Below are 20,167 nucleotides of genomic sequence, written 5' to 3' on the forward strand. Positions count from 1 at the left end.
GATTCTTGGTCTAAACAAATGCAATACATTATTCTGTTATATCCGTTAAAAATAAAAGGAGTGTAATGAAAGATTCAATGGTTCATATTGCGAAAGGCTGCTGCTAACATTCAGTGGGAAAGTACTTTGAGTGATTGAGTTTTTAAAATTTTAAATAGGTGATGAGAATTATGAAATTCAATGATTATATATCGAAAAATTTCCCTGGTTGCGTAGATTAGAATTATATGGTGATTAGAATTATATGATTAAAGTTCTCTCTTTGCAGTCAGGGGAATTTCCTTTTCGTTTCCCTTATGGCAATAGGAAATCTTTTAATTCTTTTTCTGGAATGGTCGTTGAGTATTCCTTTTGAAATATATTTCAAAACACTCTGGTTGCTAAATTCTCAGCTTGGAAAAGCAGGCAGGGATCAAACTGTTTTTAGTCTTTCCTTCTCTTCAGTCTTTCCTCCTCTTTTTTCTCTTTTAGTCTTTGATCTGCTCCAGCGTACCTGTGTTGTAGCTGCCCGAGTGAATCATGGAGATTGTTTTTGTTGTTTTCTGGGAGTTTAAAGTAGCGGTTGGGGTATTTCCGGCTGGGTAAAAAAAGCATGTATCGTGCACGTTGAAGTTTGCTTCTGGAATTCAGCAGAATGAATTGCTTGTTCGTAGAAGTCCTTCAAATTTTGGTCAGTTTTCGTTGGATAGCCCAGAAACTCGTTCAAGATTGACGTGGGATGCGCTTGGAAATCCCATGTATTTCAAATACTTGAATTTTATGACTGGTTTTGTGAAATGAGCCCTTGGGGAGTTTTTCTAGGTGAGATGATTGTCAGAGTCTGCAGTTTGAAAGTTTTGTGTTTGAGTTTTGCTTATTGCAAATTTTAACACACCAGTTTGGTGTTTGAGTTTTGCTTCTTGCAAATTTTTAACGTTGGCAAGTTTTCACGGTATTTTTTTCAGATTATTTTGAAAGCGTAAAGATCTTTTGTACTGTCTTTAAAATTATGTTCGCGAATATGGTAATTCTATGGAAAAATTATGGAAAAAAAATTACAGAGCGCTGACTGTGTTTTATTAATGCGGGTTCGTTGAATGTCAGTCGAGGGGACTTCCCATGTAACAAAGAAGAGATCTCTGCCGTGCTGTTGCTAAGTACTAAGCCATTAGAAGACAGTCATCGGTACAATTACCTTTCCAATAAGGGCTCCTTCAATGCGGTTATTGCTAGGTGTTATACCGAGCGTGAGTCCCGTAAAAACGTTGTTTTCTGCTCAAAGATTTTTCTTGTTTATTGAAGCCAATGAACTGCAGTGCGCACTGATGAATAGTATTTATTAGAGACATGGTATAAATATTTATCCACATTGTTCAACGAACCGAAATTGAGCATTGTCATAAACTCTGATTAAATTTGATTTCTATACTGTCATCGTTCCGAATAAATTTAACTTTTCCACTTTGCTGATATGCTACTATTCATCATATTTTGAGTCTATAGCTATAACAGCCAAACCCATCGTTTTTAACATTAACTAGAAGAGTAGTCAACCGACCTAGCCATGGTATGGCTCTGTCAATGTCGAAGTCATACTTCATGTCTCCGTCTGTGAGTCCGGGAGTATCCAAAAAATTGACCAGAGTGAATTTCTTATTCCTCGAAGTCGAGATCTCAGTCGACAAGTTCTCTATCACTCCTGAAACAGCAAAAACATTAATTGAAACAAGGCCTTCATTTAACAAATCAAAAAGTAACAATTACTAGCAGGAGCAAAATAAGTTTTTTGGTTTGACAATGTTCGTTTGACTCAAATTACATCGGATTTCCGTAGAGCCAGATGAGTGTAAATCAAAATAACATGAAAAACAATTAGGTCCGAATGCTTCATTGAGCACTGAATGGTGGCTTACACGCATAACAGTGTTAAAAATATTTGGAGCAAAATTGATTCAGCGTACTTTGGGTCTACCCCACAATTTTGTACTACTCAGCACTAATTCTTTTTTTCAAAGATCCAAAATCAATTGACAATTAACTTGGTTATGATGTTAGTCTTCAACACAACATATTAGCAATTTAGTTAATCTAATATCAGCAGCCCGTTTCTTTTCTTCACAACAAGAAGTAGGCCTCTATTACAATATGCTTTTGTTCTCCCAACTTAGGTCAGGTAAGAACGAAAAAGTTGTGATTGGAGGCATTAACATAGCTGGATACATACTGTTGTTTTTCTGCACTAATTCTCATTTCTGCAATCTGTTCTAATTTATTCTAATTCATATCACCATCTACCTGGCATCTCCTGTAGAGGTTTGAAGTATGGATTCAAATGAAGTGACGCGTTTCCCTGCAGAGATTCCCGCTTTCTCCCACTGGTCACAAATGTAAAGCCTTGCGTCTCAATTGCAACACCAGTTTTCAAGATATGCTCTTCGATGTACCAATTGATGAATGAACTCTTGCCAGCCGAATGGTTCCCAATCAGTAACACTGTAATCTTTTTCCTGGGGGCTAACAGTTCAATGCCAAACGATCTCGCAATTCTGACCAGCCCTGAAATTTCATCGGCAGATTCTCTCTCAAGCATCCACATTGTTTTAGGTTCTAATTCTAATAGCAGCTGGTGATATAGATGGACAACGCCAAAAAAAGGGAATATTTTGAACGTATTCTTTTTTCACGCCCACTGAGTTGATAATTTTCTTATCTTGTTTTAAAACTGACGGAAACTGACATATTGTTTGTAGTTTCTAGGCAACTTTAAGCAACATTTTTAAAAAATGAGTTCACAATTAGGACGCCTTCAGAGTCACTATCCGTATTACGACGAATTCAGTTGCCTGAAACTACAAACAAACAAACAGGGGCTAATATCAGCACCAATAAGCATTAGAGATGGTAACTAAGACTTTCGAAAAAGCGGCTAAAGGAGTTAAAGCGAAATAAATTCTTAACCGACGAAGTAAAAAACATAGCCGGAAAAATTCCAGAAACTTGAAGCTGAAAATTCACCACCCTAACTTCAACATAATGAACCTGCTAATTAACTATTCCGGTCATTTAGAAACAATAACAGGCAAATTAACAATAGAAAAGTATAAGACAACAAAAACTGATAAAACATCTCGCAAAAATTTCTTTACAAATTGCAACTCCAACTACTTGCAAAAATCTTGCGACACGAATAATTTTCATTCAATAAAGAACTACCAGTTGACAGAAAAATCAACAAAAACAGTTGATAGAGAAAACAGAGGAAAGGGAGAAATGAAGGAAAACATCAACCAAAATTCTCCACAAGATTCTACTTATCAGTGATTAAATTGAGAATATTTTTAATGCTTTTGCTCGGGTATATACTCATTCAACAATTAGCAGAAATATATTAAACAACAAAAAATGCGAAGAACGAAAATAAGAAATTTGTATTAATTATTTCACTCCTGTTTAGCATTCAATGGCACCTTTAAGGACAAAAACCTAAAAACCAGGATCTAAAAAAAGAAATGAACAAAAAATATAGCGATAAGCTCAAAATTAGAAGAAATATGCAAAAAGTCGAAAATCGGTCAAAATTTGCGCAAAATTACTGACTTATCTTTCACAACAACAAAATTAATATCAAATATATCGAAAGGCAACGAAAGCAACTAAATCCATTAATCTGAACAATCGAACTCAAGCAAACGCTATAGACATTTGAAGAAGAATACAAGATACAGGGCCGCTATAATAGCCCACTGAGGAAGATGAGAGCAGCTCGAACAAGAAACTTAGAATGAAAGTGTTTAACATAGCCGGCAGATTGCCGGAAAAAAGCCGCCGTTGACGCGCTAAACGCACATCGGGATTGAAACAGAAAACGAAAAAAGAGTGAAATTGACAAACTTTTTTCCTAAGTTTTAAAAATTGATCTAGCTTAGTGCACAGTTTCACTTAGATTCTAAACCTATACATACCTCAGCTTCTAAACTAAAAACTATTAGGCTTAATACAAATATCAGCTAGCAATCGCTCTAATGAACATTGATAACCTTATTCACTATGACTTTATGACCGGGCTTTATCGGTTTATCATGTTTCCTTTGATTTTGCTCTTGACATTTGCCGTATTCAATACATTGCGTTATTCAATGTGTGAAAGAAATTAGAATCCATTCAGTTGAAACAGTGAGTGAGTTAAGTCAGAAGTCGAACGTGAAAATCGTGACATGGAAAACAAAAAAACGTAATCAAAATGTGAATTGAATTTAAAAAAAAAACAGAGCAGGACAAGTCCCGAGGTACAATTCAGAATTTTAATTGAGAAAACAAAAGACTAGACCTATAACGGACTATGAGTGAATTGGGAAAACCAACAGTGAGTGAGGTGAGTCAGAAGTCAAACGTGAAAATCGTGACTTATGTATGTAAAACGCAAAACGTGCTCAAAAAGAAAAGCGAGTTAAAAAAAACATGGCAGGACAAGTCCTGACGTACAATTCAAAGAATTTTCATTGACTACACAAAAAACTAGACCTAGAATGGACTATGAGTGAATTGGTAAAACAGTTTCTAAAAAAATTAGATCAAAAATTCTCATATACAAATTCCTAATCCAGATTTGATATGAATTATCCTTTTGTATTGGTTGAAATTATGAATTGGTAAAATGAATAATTAGATTGTAGAAAAGGCTTTTGATTGGTTTATTAGATTGACTTACTAAAATATTTGAAGAAGAAGTTGCATGAAGGAGTTGGAAGAGTTAGACGAATAGAATAAAGTTGCAAACAGTTGTTTTGAATTTGAGGGAATCTGCTCAGAACCAGCATCTGAAATAGATAAAGGATAGAATTAATAGTGTTAGAAGATGGTGACAGGAAAAGAGCAGAAAGATATACATTCACGATTCACAAGTTGAAAAATGATTTCTTAAAAAACACATAGCTTTCGCTTCAAAATGTTTAAAACTGTTAGTGTGCGACGGAAAAAACTTAGAATACGAATTGGCGACAAAGAAGGACTATTGAATAGTTATATTAATTCTACTTCTACAAACTTACATTTAATTTATACAATTGATAATCGTAAATGCTTTTATTTTACGGATACCACTTGCCCCGACTTCCATTCAATTTTATCAGGATTTAGCAAACATAACAATTGACTTAAACCCCCAGATGAGCTTCAAATTTGATTAATTGCTATACTTGACTTATCATTTTTCCCCAAATTGTTCTTCTTGAAATTTTGAATACTTTTCGAAAAATTCTTTTTCTTTATTTCTTTAAACATTTTTCAATATCAATATCTAAATTATCCTTCAATTGTTCCAGTTCAGAAATTTTTAGTGATAGTTTTGTCTTCTGAGAAGATTTTTACAACCTTGATAAAATGGCAGATGTTGCAGCAGCTGCAAATGCTATCGCAACAGCAATAAGAGGAATTGCTCCACCTCCACCAGCAGCAGCGCCACAAAGCGTTAACTTAAATCTATTTACGGGAGCGGTTACAGAAGATTTTAGAGTATTCCGTGAGCAACTGGAATCTTCTATCGCACTTGCCCAAGTACCGAATGCCCAGCAAGTTGGATTTTTAAAACTTCACTTACAAGGTGGTGCTCTAAATTATTTTCTGGAATTACCGGCTGCCAGTAAAAACACAATAAACAATGCTTTACAATCACTAGAAAATCGATACTTGAGTGCAAATCGTGTGGAGCTCTACAAATTAAAGTTCCAAGAACGAAAATTTAATCAATCAAAGGAGACGCCTGAAGATTTTCTGACAGACGTCACAAGACTTGCTAATATAGCGTTTGCAGATTCAGGAGGAAATGACTATTCGGCTGAACGAACAAGGCGAATACGAGACGCATTCATTTCGGGAATGCCTACACAAATTCGACTCAAATTGTTAATGCAACCGGAAACAACAACGGTAACCGATTTATGTGCATCAGTCTCAAAACGACTAACATTGAAAAGTATCTTACCAGATGAAGAAGCACAGGCCACAGGATTCAATGCTATTACTGACAATAGTTCAAGTATTGCACAGTATTAAACAACATCGCGGCTGCTAATAAAAATTTGGCGTCAAGTCAGAACTTGGAAAACAAATGAACAAGATGCAAGTCTCTGTGGACAGATCAAATAATAGGAGATTTCACAGAGGTAATCTTCGAGGCCGACGGCAAATTCAATTCAACTCAAACCGCGGAAATAACAGACCTTCAAACCATCAAGGTATCCAACGACAACAATTCGGTCACGCTGGCAGTAGTTTCTACAACCAACGTGGGCGTGGTTACAGATACAGTCCAATTATCTGTAGGAACTGTGGTCAACGGGGCCACATACAAAGTCAATGTTGGTTTAAACCAGCACCACAGCGAGGAACACACGTGCCATTCGATACGATCCCAAAAAACTAAATACGCAGCAGCAGCCTTTTCTTACAGCACTAGCTAACAGTAGTCATAATTCAGTGCCGATAACGGGTACGCATCTTTTCTATTTACCATTACACTTTCACAAATTCTGCTTTAAAATAGTAATTGATACTGGAGCATTTTCAAGTGCACTGTCACAAACTATATTACAAAAAATTAAACTAAATAAGCCAGCATGTGTTACTCAACTACCGAACAATTTTCCTGAAAAAGTATACGTGGCTGATGGCAAAAAAGTGCGAGCACTGGGAAAAGTTATCATTGACCTAAATGTCGGATTGAATACTTATAGCGAAGAAGTTCTCATTCTTGATCAAATGAGTACTGCAATTCTAGGAAACCCGTTCTTTATCAAAAATCGAATTGTTATTGATCCGTCAAAGAAATTACTATACTTTCCAGATGTTACCTTGAGTCTTAATTCCATAGGACATCAGGTTAACCCAAGACAGCAATTAGTCATCACGGTTAGTAAAATAAGATTGAAACCAAACCATCAAGATATTGTTGAAGTGTCAATTTTCAAACCAGATATTGCATTTAAAAACGCTATTGGAATAATTGAGCCGTCTTCCCTGTTCGAGAAAAAATCATGCCTATGTGTTACTTCGTCAATAAACAAACTTGATAACCATCAGAGAACTAAAATTGGGATTCTAAATCTAAACCCTTTTACTGTTACTATTAACCCACGAACACGAATAGCAAAAATCATTTTATTAACGCCAAATCAAGCGAACTATATTTATCCTATTGAACCATCAGTTCTATCGTCAATTACAGAAAACAAAGTTTTTCGTGAAAATCAAAACAAACCAATCTTTCAAACATGGGTGCCGACAGACAACTTTTGGTTCCCAACACCTGAGAACTGTCATGACAATTCAAAGCTTACCGGAGTTTGGAAAATAATTAATGACACTTGTAAAATTAAGAGCGGATGAAAAATTAGACCCCACAACGGATAAAGAAAGTAGAGCAACGTTTCTTTCCAAATTTGACTGGACTGATTCAATATTTTCTCAAGAGCAAAAGAAACTTATGGAAAACTTGTTGGTCCAACATCATAAAATACTTGCTCGACACAGATTAGATCTTGGAAAAAACACGGACTGTCCAGTTAAACTAACACCCGAACATAATAGCCCAATTTACTCACCAAACCCCACAACACCAATACATCTCAGAGTAGAACTGATTGTAGAGTTAGCTCTTATGCAATACTACGACATCATTACCACTCTACCTTTCTCACGATACTCGTCTCCTGTCTTTGCTCAGAGAAAATCATCGGGAAAACTGAGAATCTTAATAGACCTTAGACTCATAAACCACTTGCTACGCCATGATTATAACAACCATAATTATCCTATACCAACAATGGCCGACGCAACTGCGCATCTAGCAGGGAAAACGATCTTCGCAAAAATGGATTGCAGCCAAGCTTATTTCTCTATGCAAATGGCGGACAATTTGAGTGTTCAACTTCTGGCCTTTAACTTTGGAGGAAGAACCTTTGCGTTCTAACGACTAGCCCAAGGACTCAGCCGATCACCAACAGCTTTCAGCTCTTGTGTGAGTAAGCATTTACAGTCATGTGTTGCTAGTGATAAGTGTTTTGTTTATTTTGATGACTTGGGAAGTGGCGCAAAAGATGGAAGAACGTTGATCGATAATTTGGAACAGATTTTTCTATGCATTCAAAATTTGGGTTTTAAACTGTCAATCGAAAAATGCCAATTTGGTATTCCAAAGATCCAATTTCTTGGACAAGTTGTATCTGCCGCTGGCATTAGTCCTAACAAACCGAAAGTTGAAAAGTTTCTTGAAAATGTTAGAATGCCAAAAACCATAAAACAGGTTCGCCGATTAATCGGATTTATGCAATATTTCCAAAAATGTATACCAAATCTTGCACTAAAACTGCACCCTTTCTTCAAACTGTTGCGAAAAGAAACTCAATTTAACATCACAAACAACCATCACGAATCCCTGGCTACTCTGAAAAAAGATTTAATTAAAGCTTGTTCAATGTCGTTAGAATTAGCTCAACCAGGTTGCCAATTCATAATCGTTTGTGACGCCAGCTTTTACGCTGCAGGTTTTATCCTACTAATTGAAGACAATTTAGAATCTGAAGAACCAAGCAAGGATAAAACTTACGCACCTGTTTCCTTTGGTTCCCATTTGTTTTCGCCTGCGCAACTTAAACACTCAATTTATGCTAAAGAATTCCTGGGAATATATTTAGCCTTTGAGTCGTTTGAGCATTACATATGGGGAGTTTCAACTAAACCAGTAATAGTCCTAACAGATAACAAAAGTGTCACACGTTTCTTCCAGACGAAGAAATTACCGAGAAACTTATGGAACGCTGTTGACTATGTATTATCTTTTAACTTTGTATTAGGACATATTTCTGGCAAAGCTAACGCAGCCGCAGATTATCTCTCACGCATTCATGTTAACCCTAGCACCAAGCTCAAACTGAAACTGAGCGATCGAATTCCTGTAAAAGACATTGAAATTGAAGTACTAGCACAAACACCAGACAATAGCCTTGCAGCTTTAATAACAGCCGTTAACGTTCCTCTGATAACTATTGACAGTGAGGAAACTTGTACCACAATTCATTTAAGCTCCTTCTTTGAGCCGAAAGATCAGAGTTTAAACAAATTGTCGGAAGAAAACCCCTTGGATAAATTTGAATTGAGTGAGTGCTTAAAATCAATTGATATGTTCAATGAACAGTCAAAGGACAAAGATATTCAGAAAGCACTGAACTGGCTAAGGAAAAAGGATTCACCGATAAGCATGTATGGTTCATATGACCTACAGAAATATCATGAGCAACTTGGTCGGTTAATCCTTGATGGAAACATACTTTGCCGAAAATTTTATGACCATTCAGGCAAGAATTTTATCAAACAGATTGTCATTCCAAAACAACTACGAACAGAACTTATATACCGAATTCACAACTCTAAGCTTAAAGGACATTTAGGCATACAAAAGACCATTCATGAGTTCCGAAGGAAATTCTATTTCCCGGGCTACACAGAATTTCTTATTACTTATATAAACAACTGCCTAACATGTTTACAAGCTAAATCTCTCAAACATGAAACATTAACTATGCCATTATCTCCCGTTAGTTCTAATACTAGCCTACCCGCAGATATGCTTCAAATCGACATAGTCGGACAATTACCAAAATCAGGAGGCTACTCGTATATACTAACAGGAATGGACGTATTTTCGAAATATATGTTTGCACAGCCCTTATCTTCAATCTCAGCCGACACAGTTTGTAAATTCTTAATGCAATGGTTTATGCGGCATTCTTATATACCATTAGTCATACTTACAAATCAAGGCTCGCAATTTACTTCGCGAATGCTAGAAGAGCTTTCAACGCTTTTAGAATTTAAAATCGAACATGCGACTATTAAACACGCTCAAACAATCGGAGCTTTAGAAAGGTCCCATGGCCCGCTCAAACGATACTTACAAATTTATGAAAACCAACTGCCAAGGGACTGGCATAAATACGTAGATTTAGCTGTGTTCCAACACAACACTAGCTACCATTCTACATTAGCTTGCCCTCCAACTCTTATCTTTCATGGCAGAATACCGCAAAACCCTTTAGATCTACGCTTCAGTAACAAAAATATATACCACCAGCAATGCCAATATGACTATATTTCTGATATCCAAAGCAAAACGGCGACATTATTTAGCCAAACGAAAGAAAACTTAGTTAATTCTTTCAACAAATATCGCGAATATTATGATAGAAAAGCCAAAGCTGCACCATTAAAATTACATGACTATTGCATGTTGCTCAGTCCAAAACTTTCTACAGAGCATGAAAAGATAAGTAACTTAGAATGCAAATGGACAGCATTGTTCAGAATTGAAAAAGTTCTAACTCGAAGTAACTATTTAATAAGAAGAGTGAACACAAATAATACGCAAATCGTCCATAGAGTCAGACTCAAACCCATCAAACCACAATATAAAATTCAAGATCTGCAGAATATTGATGAAAAACTATTCAAAGCAGACCCAATGATAGCCGAGGCATTGCGTGAACCAAACCTCTTTGACCATGCATTAGAGGAATTAACTTTTTCTTACAACAAAAATCGACAAGCGACATACTCCAAAATAGCAACAGAACCTGAGTCAAAAAGTGTAACGGAAATGGTAAAATACGACTGCAGAAGAGCCCCCACGAACACCTGAAATGGAAAACAGGGAAAACACAGGGGACACTTCTCCGTTTTATACAACAGTCGGAAAAACTTTCCAGCAGATCGCATACTCCGCAGTCCAGTCCTAAGTCTGACCAAAATAATGATATAGTTACTGAACCTCCAACAACATCAAGCCTACCAGCTTCAAATCTAGCTGAACTGCTAAAGGAAAAGCGGCATGAACGTGAAACAGCAGGCAGCAAACACAGCTCCTACACTCCAAACACGCATACCACAACCACAAAAACCAACATCATCAAGTTCCCTACAAGTAGCAGACACAGTCTCGCGATACGGTCGCATACGCAAGCAAACGCAACATTTCCAGTCATCTTAATAGTTTACCATTCATTAATCTTTCTCCATAAGTTCATTACCTTTCATTATTTTATAATTATTCATTCTCTACTTAAAATTAATTTGCTTCTGCCAAAAACCATTTCAAACAGTGGCGTTTTGCTTCAATGAACAAACCATTCCAAATTAGCCTGAGGGTAATTTGGATTAAACACGATTCAGATCAAAAACAGACCTAAGTTCATGAATATTTACGCATGAACAACAAGTTTCTCAATGTTAATACATTAATTAATCAATAAATGCTAATTATTCAAAGCCAAAGTCAAAAATCAAAAAAGTACATCCTAGGCGCTTCTTGGCACAACCTTAGCATTATACTGATATAACTTTCAATTATGTACCACTTCACACGGACAAGCGGAATTAGTAATACTAACTACATTAGCAGTTCACATGCTAGACTTGCAGTCCAATATTGTACAAAGTTCTGTTATTTGCCATTTTGAAACTGCTACACACATCCTCCTAGAGTTAACCAGAGCATTACACTGTTCGATACATTGCATTTGTAATAACTGGGACAAGTCAACACTTTGGGTAGACTCACACATCCTCCAGCTAAATTTTCTTAGACGCTTCTTCCACAACTCTAAACACCAAATTTCAGATAACATTAAAAAATATTACACTTGTTGAATTCGAGTAAGAACCTTCTTTATTAGAGCGTCCTTCGAGATATCTCCTCTTGTTGTTGGGAAATCTGAGACTACACTGTAATCTTTTACTGGCACCGGCAATACCAGACTTTCGCCCACATTTACTTGAACATTGGCCCTCAGAATACTTTTGCCCAGATTGTTGAAACGCAGATAAATGTTCGGAAAGACCACTGTGCCCAGAATTGCGTGATTTGTCTATTTCTTTGCTTATTTGCAATGCACCGTCTAAGCCAGCATACTTCAACAAGTTCTTATAAACACCGTGCTCAATACCAGACGCAAAACTTCGAAGTGTACGATCTATTCTTTTTGTGTCATTTAAATTACAAGCTTCCCAGCCCCAAACGAAAGAAATACCAATTTTTGAAGTTAAAACAGCATGAGATGCTAAGCTAGGTTGACAAAGTAATATATTCGGTTCAGGAATATAAAAATTAACATTGGATTTAACTAAAGAATTGCCTGGACCAGCTTCAATAAATGACATAAAATCGTCAACATTTCGTATAAACTTCTCAAAATTAATGGAATGAGTTCCAGGAGTACAGATAAAATAAAGTTTTTCGCCCATCAAAGTTACCGATATTGAATCATCGCCGCCCGTCTCAATATGGCCATCTGTAAGCCAGCTATTAAACTGAACTATTCCGTCGATTTTTGTTTGTTTAGGAGTTTGTGGAACAGAAAATTTTGCCAAACCTTCTACGGATAAACTGTAACACCAGGAATATTTGTTTACTTCGTCATTGAGGGAATAAAGTTTCTCAAATTCTGGACTCTCGATCACGTGGTATTACCTTTGATTTGACGTGAAAATAATTATCCAACTCGGCTTTAAAATCGACTTCATTATCAACTTCTCTCAAAGTGTTTACAAAATTACTGTCAAAATTAAACAGCTGATGATTTGATAGTGCAATTGGCTTAACGACCCAATCGTTACGTACGAACTGCGAATAACCAGATGACATTAATACATTCGTAGCATCAACCCAGGTTGCTGCCAATTTTACATCAATTACAGGAACGGGTTCCCAGCCAAGTTATTTCAGCTTTTCTGGATTACGATATATGGCATTAAAATTTACTATCCTCTCATGAATGCTAGCTAAATTAGATTTAGCCCTTGTTTGCGCCATTATCTAAAAATCGTCAAAATTCGTTAAAAATCAATTAAAAATCAATTTTTTTTAAAAAAAAATATCATTAATTCTACTATTTTTTTTCCTTTAAAAAAAAGGAGTTTAACAATATTTATTAACATTTTGCCATTATTACAAAAGCAACAAAGCAGGGCAAACAACAGATACAGCAGCCAACAGCAACTGCTACCAACAGAATATAATGAATGCTTTCACCAACGTTGACGTTCTCCGGACAAGGATACTCGATATTGAAGCTTTCATATACCACAATACCTTCTTCAATAAATACCATTCTATCAGAGCAGCACAGAACTTGAAATTTGTCAGATACCTTTTCTTCGATGCATGCAGAACTCAAAGCGAAGAGAACACAAAACAACAGAAACTTCATTCTCAAACTAAAAATATTCTTATCGTGTTAATCCAATATTGGATTTTAATTACACATTACCATTATACAGAATATGCATAGTGCACAATTCAAGCGCAACATAGGAGCCCCTAAATAATCAAAATCACTCGAAAAATTTTAACATTGAAATAACCTTGTTCATGTGCCTCACAAAAATGTGCCTCTACATATTAGAAATTTTTTTAGTTCAAGTTTTGCGAAGATAGTTGCAACTTCAGTTCAAAGTTAAGACTTCCCATGTTCACGAAACTAAATATAGAGCTCCTCAAGCAAAAACAGGGTGGCTTGAGATCATATGACTCCTACATGTCGGGATGTCTCAGACAAAGTTTGTTAGTTACACAGTCGATTAAATACCGACAAAACATTCCTTAAGAAAAAAACACTTGGCTTGACAATAAAGACTGCCAGAACAACATCGTCTGAGTTTTTGTCTTTCAAAAACGCCTCTTTGGCTTCCGGAGTATTATTGCACCCAGCAGCAGTCATAAAAAGTTTCCTAACATTGCCTCAAAATGTTCAAAAGCCATGAAAAACTTAAAATTATTGCCTACTTATTACTTAATTATGTCTATTTCTACAGGCATAAAATATTTTTTATTCAATTTCTCGAGAAAAGACTTCCAAAATGATTTCTTGGAAATACCTCATATTTCTCGCAATAATAGTGCATATTTGTTATAATGACAACAAAATGGAATCACAGAAAGGTATTGATTTTATATACCAGCAAAAGCTACTAATTGCTGAAAAATTCATTAACATTCAATTTCAAGTTCCCTTTCCAAGACTGAATGTCTCGTTGGAAAATCAATTCAGAAATCTTTCGTTACTTTTGAAAAACTCTTGGAATGACTACTCATTTGGTTGTCAGCTGGATCATATGAATACAAACGAATCGAGCTTAAACTTCGACTACCTCCTTCGTCATACGGAAAACGAATTCAAATCCGTTCAACTAGACATTTTGAACATGAAAAAAGAAATCCAGAGAACATTTGGAACAAAAGAGCAAACAACTAAACAAACTGATAATGAACGGACAAAAAGAGGAGCCGGCCTAATTGCTTTAGGCGCATCAACAGCCGTAACAGCAGGAGCAGGAATAGCATGTTCTCTCGGTAGCATTTTTGGAGCTTGCGGAGGATCCAGTCAAGATCGTGAAGACATCGACTTGGCTTTATCACAGATTGAATTGAACAACCACCGGTGGGTGGAAGTTAAAGGCGAAGTTAACTCAAAAATGTACCTAATTGCTCAGCAACTTGAAGATGTAAACTCAGTGCAAAAGCGAATTATTCAAACGCAGAAAAATCTTACAATGGTACTGATGAAAGCAGTGGATATTATCCAAAACAATTCAAGAGCATTAATGGCATGCTCTCAACTGTTTTACGCAAGGGACCAAATGCTTCAGGTACAGGCAAGTCTTCTGGGATCTTTTTCAGCTTTACTAAATGAACTAAAAATGTACCGTGTCGCCATATACAGTTATAAGTTAACAATTTTCAATTCAGTAATGATTATGGTGAACAAATTGATTCCCATGTCACTTCTACCAAGATCAGATTTAGAGGAAATACTTCGAGATGTAAACCATTGGCAATCAGACACGAATGAACGTCTTTCATTGGCTATACCAATAACTCAAATTCTAACTTACTATGAAACAAAAATCTTGAAAAATGTCGACATTGTTGACAATGGGATGTACTTCACATTAGCCATTCCATTTGTTACCGCAGCAACAGTTTTAAATTTATATAAAGCAGTACCAATACCCATGCCTAATGACGGAACAGACGGACACGCATCACAGTATGCCATTGAATCTGATTTTATAGCAGTGTCTTCTACTCAAAAAATAGCATTACTTTCACAAGATGAGATTAATAGATGTGTCGGGTCGAGTAGCTTTTCCGTGAGCATAAACGGTTTCTCTCTAGAAACAGCCCAAGATACATGTCTCGGATCACTACTTATTAACAATCATTTAACTGCTCTGCAAAAGTGTGAAATCAAAACTGTGAAATTACCATTAAAAGAAAAAGCGAGAAATTTGGGAAATGGGAAATGGTTAATAACATTAGCATCATCGAATTTCAAAATGTATTTAAGCCAAACAATAAACCATGATCCAATGAAACGAACAGCTTTACCAGGATTCCAAGTTTGCATTATTGAACTCCAATGCGGAACTAAACTGGAAACTACCTTCTTGGAAATTCGAGCAGACATGTTTTCGTGCCATAACACATCGCTTCAAAAACTGGATATTAAACTGACTGATCCTTTAAAACATCTTCTCTCAAAAGTTCCGGCAATCGACAACTTACATTTTGCTACTATTACTCAAGCGAGACAACAGTTCATTGAAGAAATACAGATCCATATGTCAGAAATTCCGGACCATCAGACCCTCGTTAAATAAATTAGATGAAATTGCACAACCAATTTTAATGGACATGCAGAGTATTAGACCCAGCCTAAAGAACCGTTTCACACAAAGTGACAATTGGAAAATGTCTGTCATTATCGGCACAATCTCTTCATTATCTCAATGATATTACACTCACTCATAAATTATGTTTGTCAACAGTACGGTCGACGATATGCGAAAATGAGAAAATTTGTGGTGGGCTCTTTCGGAATTCATCCACAACAAATACTTGTTGTAACAGAAGATGAAAAGCAAACACTAATGCTTCAACCTGGAAATCGACTTACAGCCGAGAATATTGTCATCACGGACAAACAATTCTCAAAAACTCTTGGACCGACCGCTCCACAACGAGAGGAACTCAACGACGTGATTCAACCATCATACGACGTTGACTTATTTTGTCAGCACTTGGCCAATAGTCTCAAATCAGCCTAACAAAACAAAAAACACATTAAAGAAGAATTTATATAGCTCACATTAAAAAAAGGAGGTTGCTGCAAGGTGCTTAGTGATTTAATATTAAGCTAGTAATTTAATATTAAGCTTGCATGAAAAACTTAGAGGCGCAGTGTTCTTTTTGAGAGGCACATTGTTCTTTTAAAGAGACCTATTGCTATATTGTTCTCTTAAAAGAGTCACGTTGTTGTTTTTATAGAGGCGCAGTGTCATATACAAATTCCTAATCCAGATTTGATATGAATTACACTTTTGTATTGGTTGAAATTATGAATTGGTAAAATGAATATTTAGATTGTAGAAAAGGCTCTTGATTGGTTTATTAGATTGACTTACTAAAATAATTGAAGAAGTAGTTGCATGAAGGAGTTGGAAGAGTTAGACGAATAGAATAAAGTTGCAAACAGTTGTTTTGATTTAAGGGAATCTGCTCAGAACCAGCATCTGAAATAGATAAAGGATAGAATTAATAGTGTTAGAAGAAAAATTTAAAAGAAACCAGAAAATTAAGGTCAAAATCCCAAACGTGAACAAAAAACAACTAGCGAGAAATGGAAATTTGGTTCAAACAAAAAAACTAGGCGTAGATTGAGAAAACCGTTTAGAAAAACATCCCATCCAAAAAATCAACACTATAAAAATCGACGCGATGCCGCATGTGAACAAACATAGCTGGCAGATTGCCAGAAAATAGCCGCAATAGCTTCGTAGATCTGCAGTATCAAAACAAAACCAGTAGACAGACCAAAAAAATTAGTCTTTTCATTGAAGGCTGAGATGTTAAATTTTGATTAAGAATATGTATAAGTTAGTGCTGCCTCTATTAGCTGCTCTCAAGTAACCTTCATTTAGAGTGACCCACAGCCATTTGACCTTAACTCTTTGAATTAGAGTAAACAAAAGTCAATTTCAAAGTGAGGAAGTCATTTTTGAGAGTAAGGTAAGTCAAGTGTGGCCAAAAATTTAATCACGCGAATTAACTTAAAACTCGCACTACCAAGAGCAAAAATTGACGTCACACACGCAATTCAGTTGAAATTGCATGAACGAATGAACAAAAAGTAGATTTGAAGTGGTTGTGACGTCAAATGGTTGTAACAAAAATCGCGACGACGAAAAAACATAGCCGGCAGAATTCCGGAAACGACTCGAAGCGGCCGAACTTCACTAACAAAACCGTAATTGCAATGGATGCCACAACTTTTTGTATTAAACCATTAACTCACTACCTCTCCAGGTGTGCTCTAAAAATTGGTGAAATTTAAACCACTATCACCAAGAGAAACAAAATGCAGCAAAATTTTATATTAATGAAAACGTTGCTGCCATTTTATATTAATGAAAACGTTGCTGACGTTAAAAAAGTCCGAAATAATTAGAATGGCCAGAATACTAATAGGCTGAAAAAGCTGACAGGGCTATCAATATCCCTCAAAAATTTCATGATTCTAATTTCAAGGTCGCGATAGCAAACGGCAGAAAATACTAATTCAAAAATTAAATTAAAAGAAAAGACAAGCAACAGAATAATAATCAAACGCAAAAAATTGTTTTAAAACAATACCAAGGACTAACGAAAATTGCAATAAGTGGTAAAAAGTGGATTTTGGAATAGGTTTTCTAGCAAACTCTCAGGTCTAAATTATGATGAATAAAATCAATTGCAAACCAAAGAAATGACAAAAATCCAAGAAAAAGGATAAAATCATTCAATATTTAACAACCAAAAAATCAAAAAAACGAATAAATATAAAGATGCCAGGACAAAACCAGAATGATACACACTAGAAGGTGAAAAATATGAACACAATGTAAAGAACACTGTAACAAAGACTAATTCCTGATTTTTGAAAGCTAAAAATCGAATTTTAAAATGAAAACAAATACATTTTATTGTTCAGCATTCGAGACATAAAAAAGACAACGAGTGATCCCAGACAAAGATCCATCCTCCTGAAAGGAACAAAAAAAGAAAAAAAACAGGATTCAAACCTACAAAACATTTTGCAAAAAAAAATATTCAATAAATTTTTGAGATCGCATTTATGAAAAAAAAATTCAACTGTTTTTCAAAAACTTAACGCCAAAAAGTGATTGAATTTTTATTGAAACGAAATCAAAGTCCCTCATATTGCACAAAAAAACTAGTTCTAGTAGTTAAAATCAAAATATAAACAAAAAACTGAGAATTGGAAAAAAATCTACCAAAATCGGATTAGGATATGCACAATTTTATAAAAACAAAATTACATCGAGATAAAAAGAGGCGTTAAGTATATGAATTACCAAAGGGAAGTTGCTACATTAACTGATTTTTGACAAATAGATCGCTGAAAAATCCAAAAATGAAGAAATTACATGAAAAAAAGCCGAAAATTAACTGAAAAATCAAGAAATGTGTGCCAATTTTGAACTTCAAATGCATTTTCAGGCCCTGCAAAACACTGTGGTATCAATTTCCGAGGTTTACATTTCAATATAGCATCGCATAAGAACTATTTCTACAAAACAAATTACAAGCAAAAAATGGGCCATTTGGACGAAAACAACGGCCAAAAACGGTTATCTATATGTGCCATTCAGTCAAAAGCTACTTTTCAAAGACGAAAAGTCATTCACTAAACGCAGCGCATGATCAAAAAACTTTTCTCGCTCAGAAAAAAATAGTTCACACGGCAATTTTACTCACTTTCGCTTTTAGGTCAAAACATCGTCTGAACGAATAGTACTTCCGGTAAAAAAAAAACCTTATGAAAACCAATACTCCTCTTCGAGTCGTAAAAACCAAGAAAAGGCCAATAATAGCCCCAGCTATCGCTGTGCGGCTATTAAAAAAACCACTAGCGAGAAAGCGAATTTTTGTCGAACACCATTTTCTCACTCTACTTTAAAATTAGAGCGAAGAAAATTAACGCCACAAAACCACTCGCTTTTTCGCTCCATTTCCTGTTTCGGCGTGACCAAAATCACTACTCCAATTGGACTTCAAAAATCATGAAAATGTTTGAACAGATATGAAAAAAAGACAGCGCCCCAATGCAATTCAAATTCTTTGAATTGTAAAAAAGGGAGATCGCCTAAATAATAGCCGTTTGAGAGGCTGACGGCGGCTATGAAAAATCAATCATTCTATCACTAAGCTCAGAGAATTCAAGATTTTTCAAAATTACGAGAGGCATGTATTAATTGGATTAAAATCCATTGAGTATAACAATAAGTAGATCTCGTGCTAACAAACAAACCATCAAAATATGGAGAACCTGAAACTAACCGTTATCCTCATCTACGTACAGTTGGTGAACATCTCGCAGTATCTTCTCATTTGGGGTCAGAGATGCCTCTAGGGTGCCGTCTCCTCCTCCCCTTTGACTAATTCGACCACTCATCACAATTCAATAATCACAAACCTCTTTCAGGAACACTGCAATTGTTCCTCAAACAGTATGCAATGGGGAAACAAACCACAATATCTCAACTTGGTGTGATTCAAGCAGCTCAGCGTCTGAAGAATGGAATTTCTTTTACTGCTACAAGTTCATCCAAGTACTCTAGATCACTATCTGAAAAGCAAAGCTGTTCAACAAGAGTGAAATGGTTGTATCAGTACAAATCAGTTAACGCCGAAATAAACGTCGGGCGAATTGCTCTCAAACGACCGGCGAGCGGTTGGCTTAGTCTGTAGCTAGCACGGTTTAGTGAGCCTAGCTTTAGCTTAATTGAAGGGGCGTGAGATGAGCGCAGCGGGAGGTGCACCGGGGGAGGGGGGGGGGGGGGGGACGGACGTTGGGAGGGGATCATTGGCTGCACGGGGCTTACGGACTGAACGATTTGCAGGGGAGGGGATTGGGGAAGCTAAAGTGGGGGTCGGGGTGAGATCATTATCTAAGAACCGCCCTCAACACCATAAGTATAAGTCTCCAAGATTTTCTGTGAATCGCTTACTTGGGGATTATTGAGCTGAAAAGTTCTAAGAAAACTTAATGTCCACTGTGCGCTACCTCTTTATACCGTT

The 20,167-nt window shown here is 36.0% G+C and overlaps 1 protein-coding gene across 1 annotated transcript in view; it reads right to left on the bottom strand.

Moving 5' to 3' along the window:
* Nucleotides 1–19,711, bottom strand: part of LOC142336216 (uncharacterized) — an 85,371-nt gene extending 65,660 nt beyond the window's left edge. The window contains exons 1-3 of the mRNA XM_075384886.1: nt 19,427–19,711; nt 2,275–2,535; nt 1,538–1,678 (exon numbers count right to left, since the gene is read on the bottom strand). Coding sequence (XP_075241001.1) covers nt 1,538–1,678; nt 2,275–2,535; nt 19,427–19,541 — 517 coding nt within the window. The 5' untranslated portion in view covers nt 19,542–19,711. The remainder of the gene's footprint in view (nt 1–1,537; nt 1,679–2,274; nt 2,536–19,426) is intronic.
* Nucleotides 19,712–20,167: the final 456 nt, after the last annotated feature.

This window comes from Convolutriloba macropyga, chromosome 3 (assembly GCF_964194025.1).
Source record: "Convolutriloba macropyga chromosome 3, txConMacr16.3, whole genome shotgun sequence".
NCBI classification, from domain to species: domain Eukaryota; kingdom Metazoa; phylum Xenacoelomorpha; order Acoela; family Convolutidae; genus Convolutriloba; species Convolutriloba macropyga.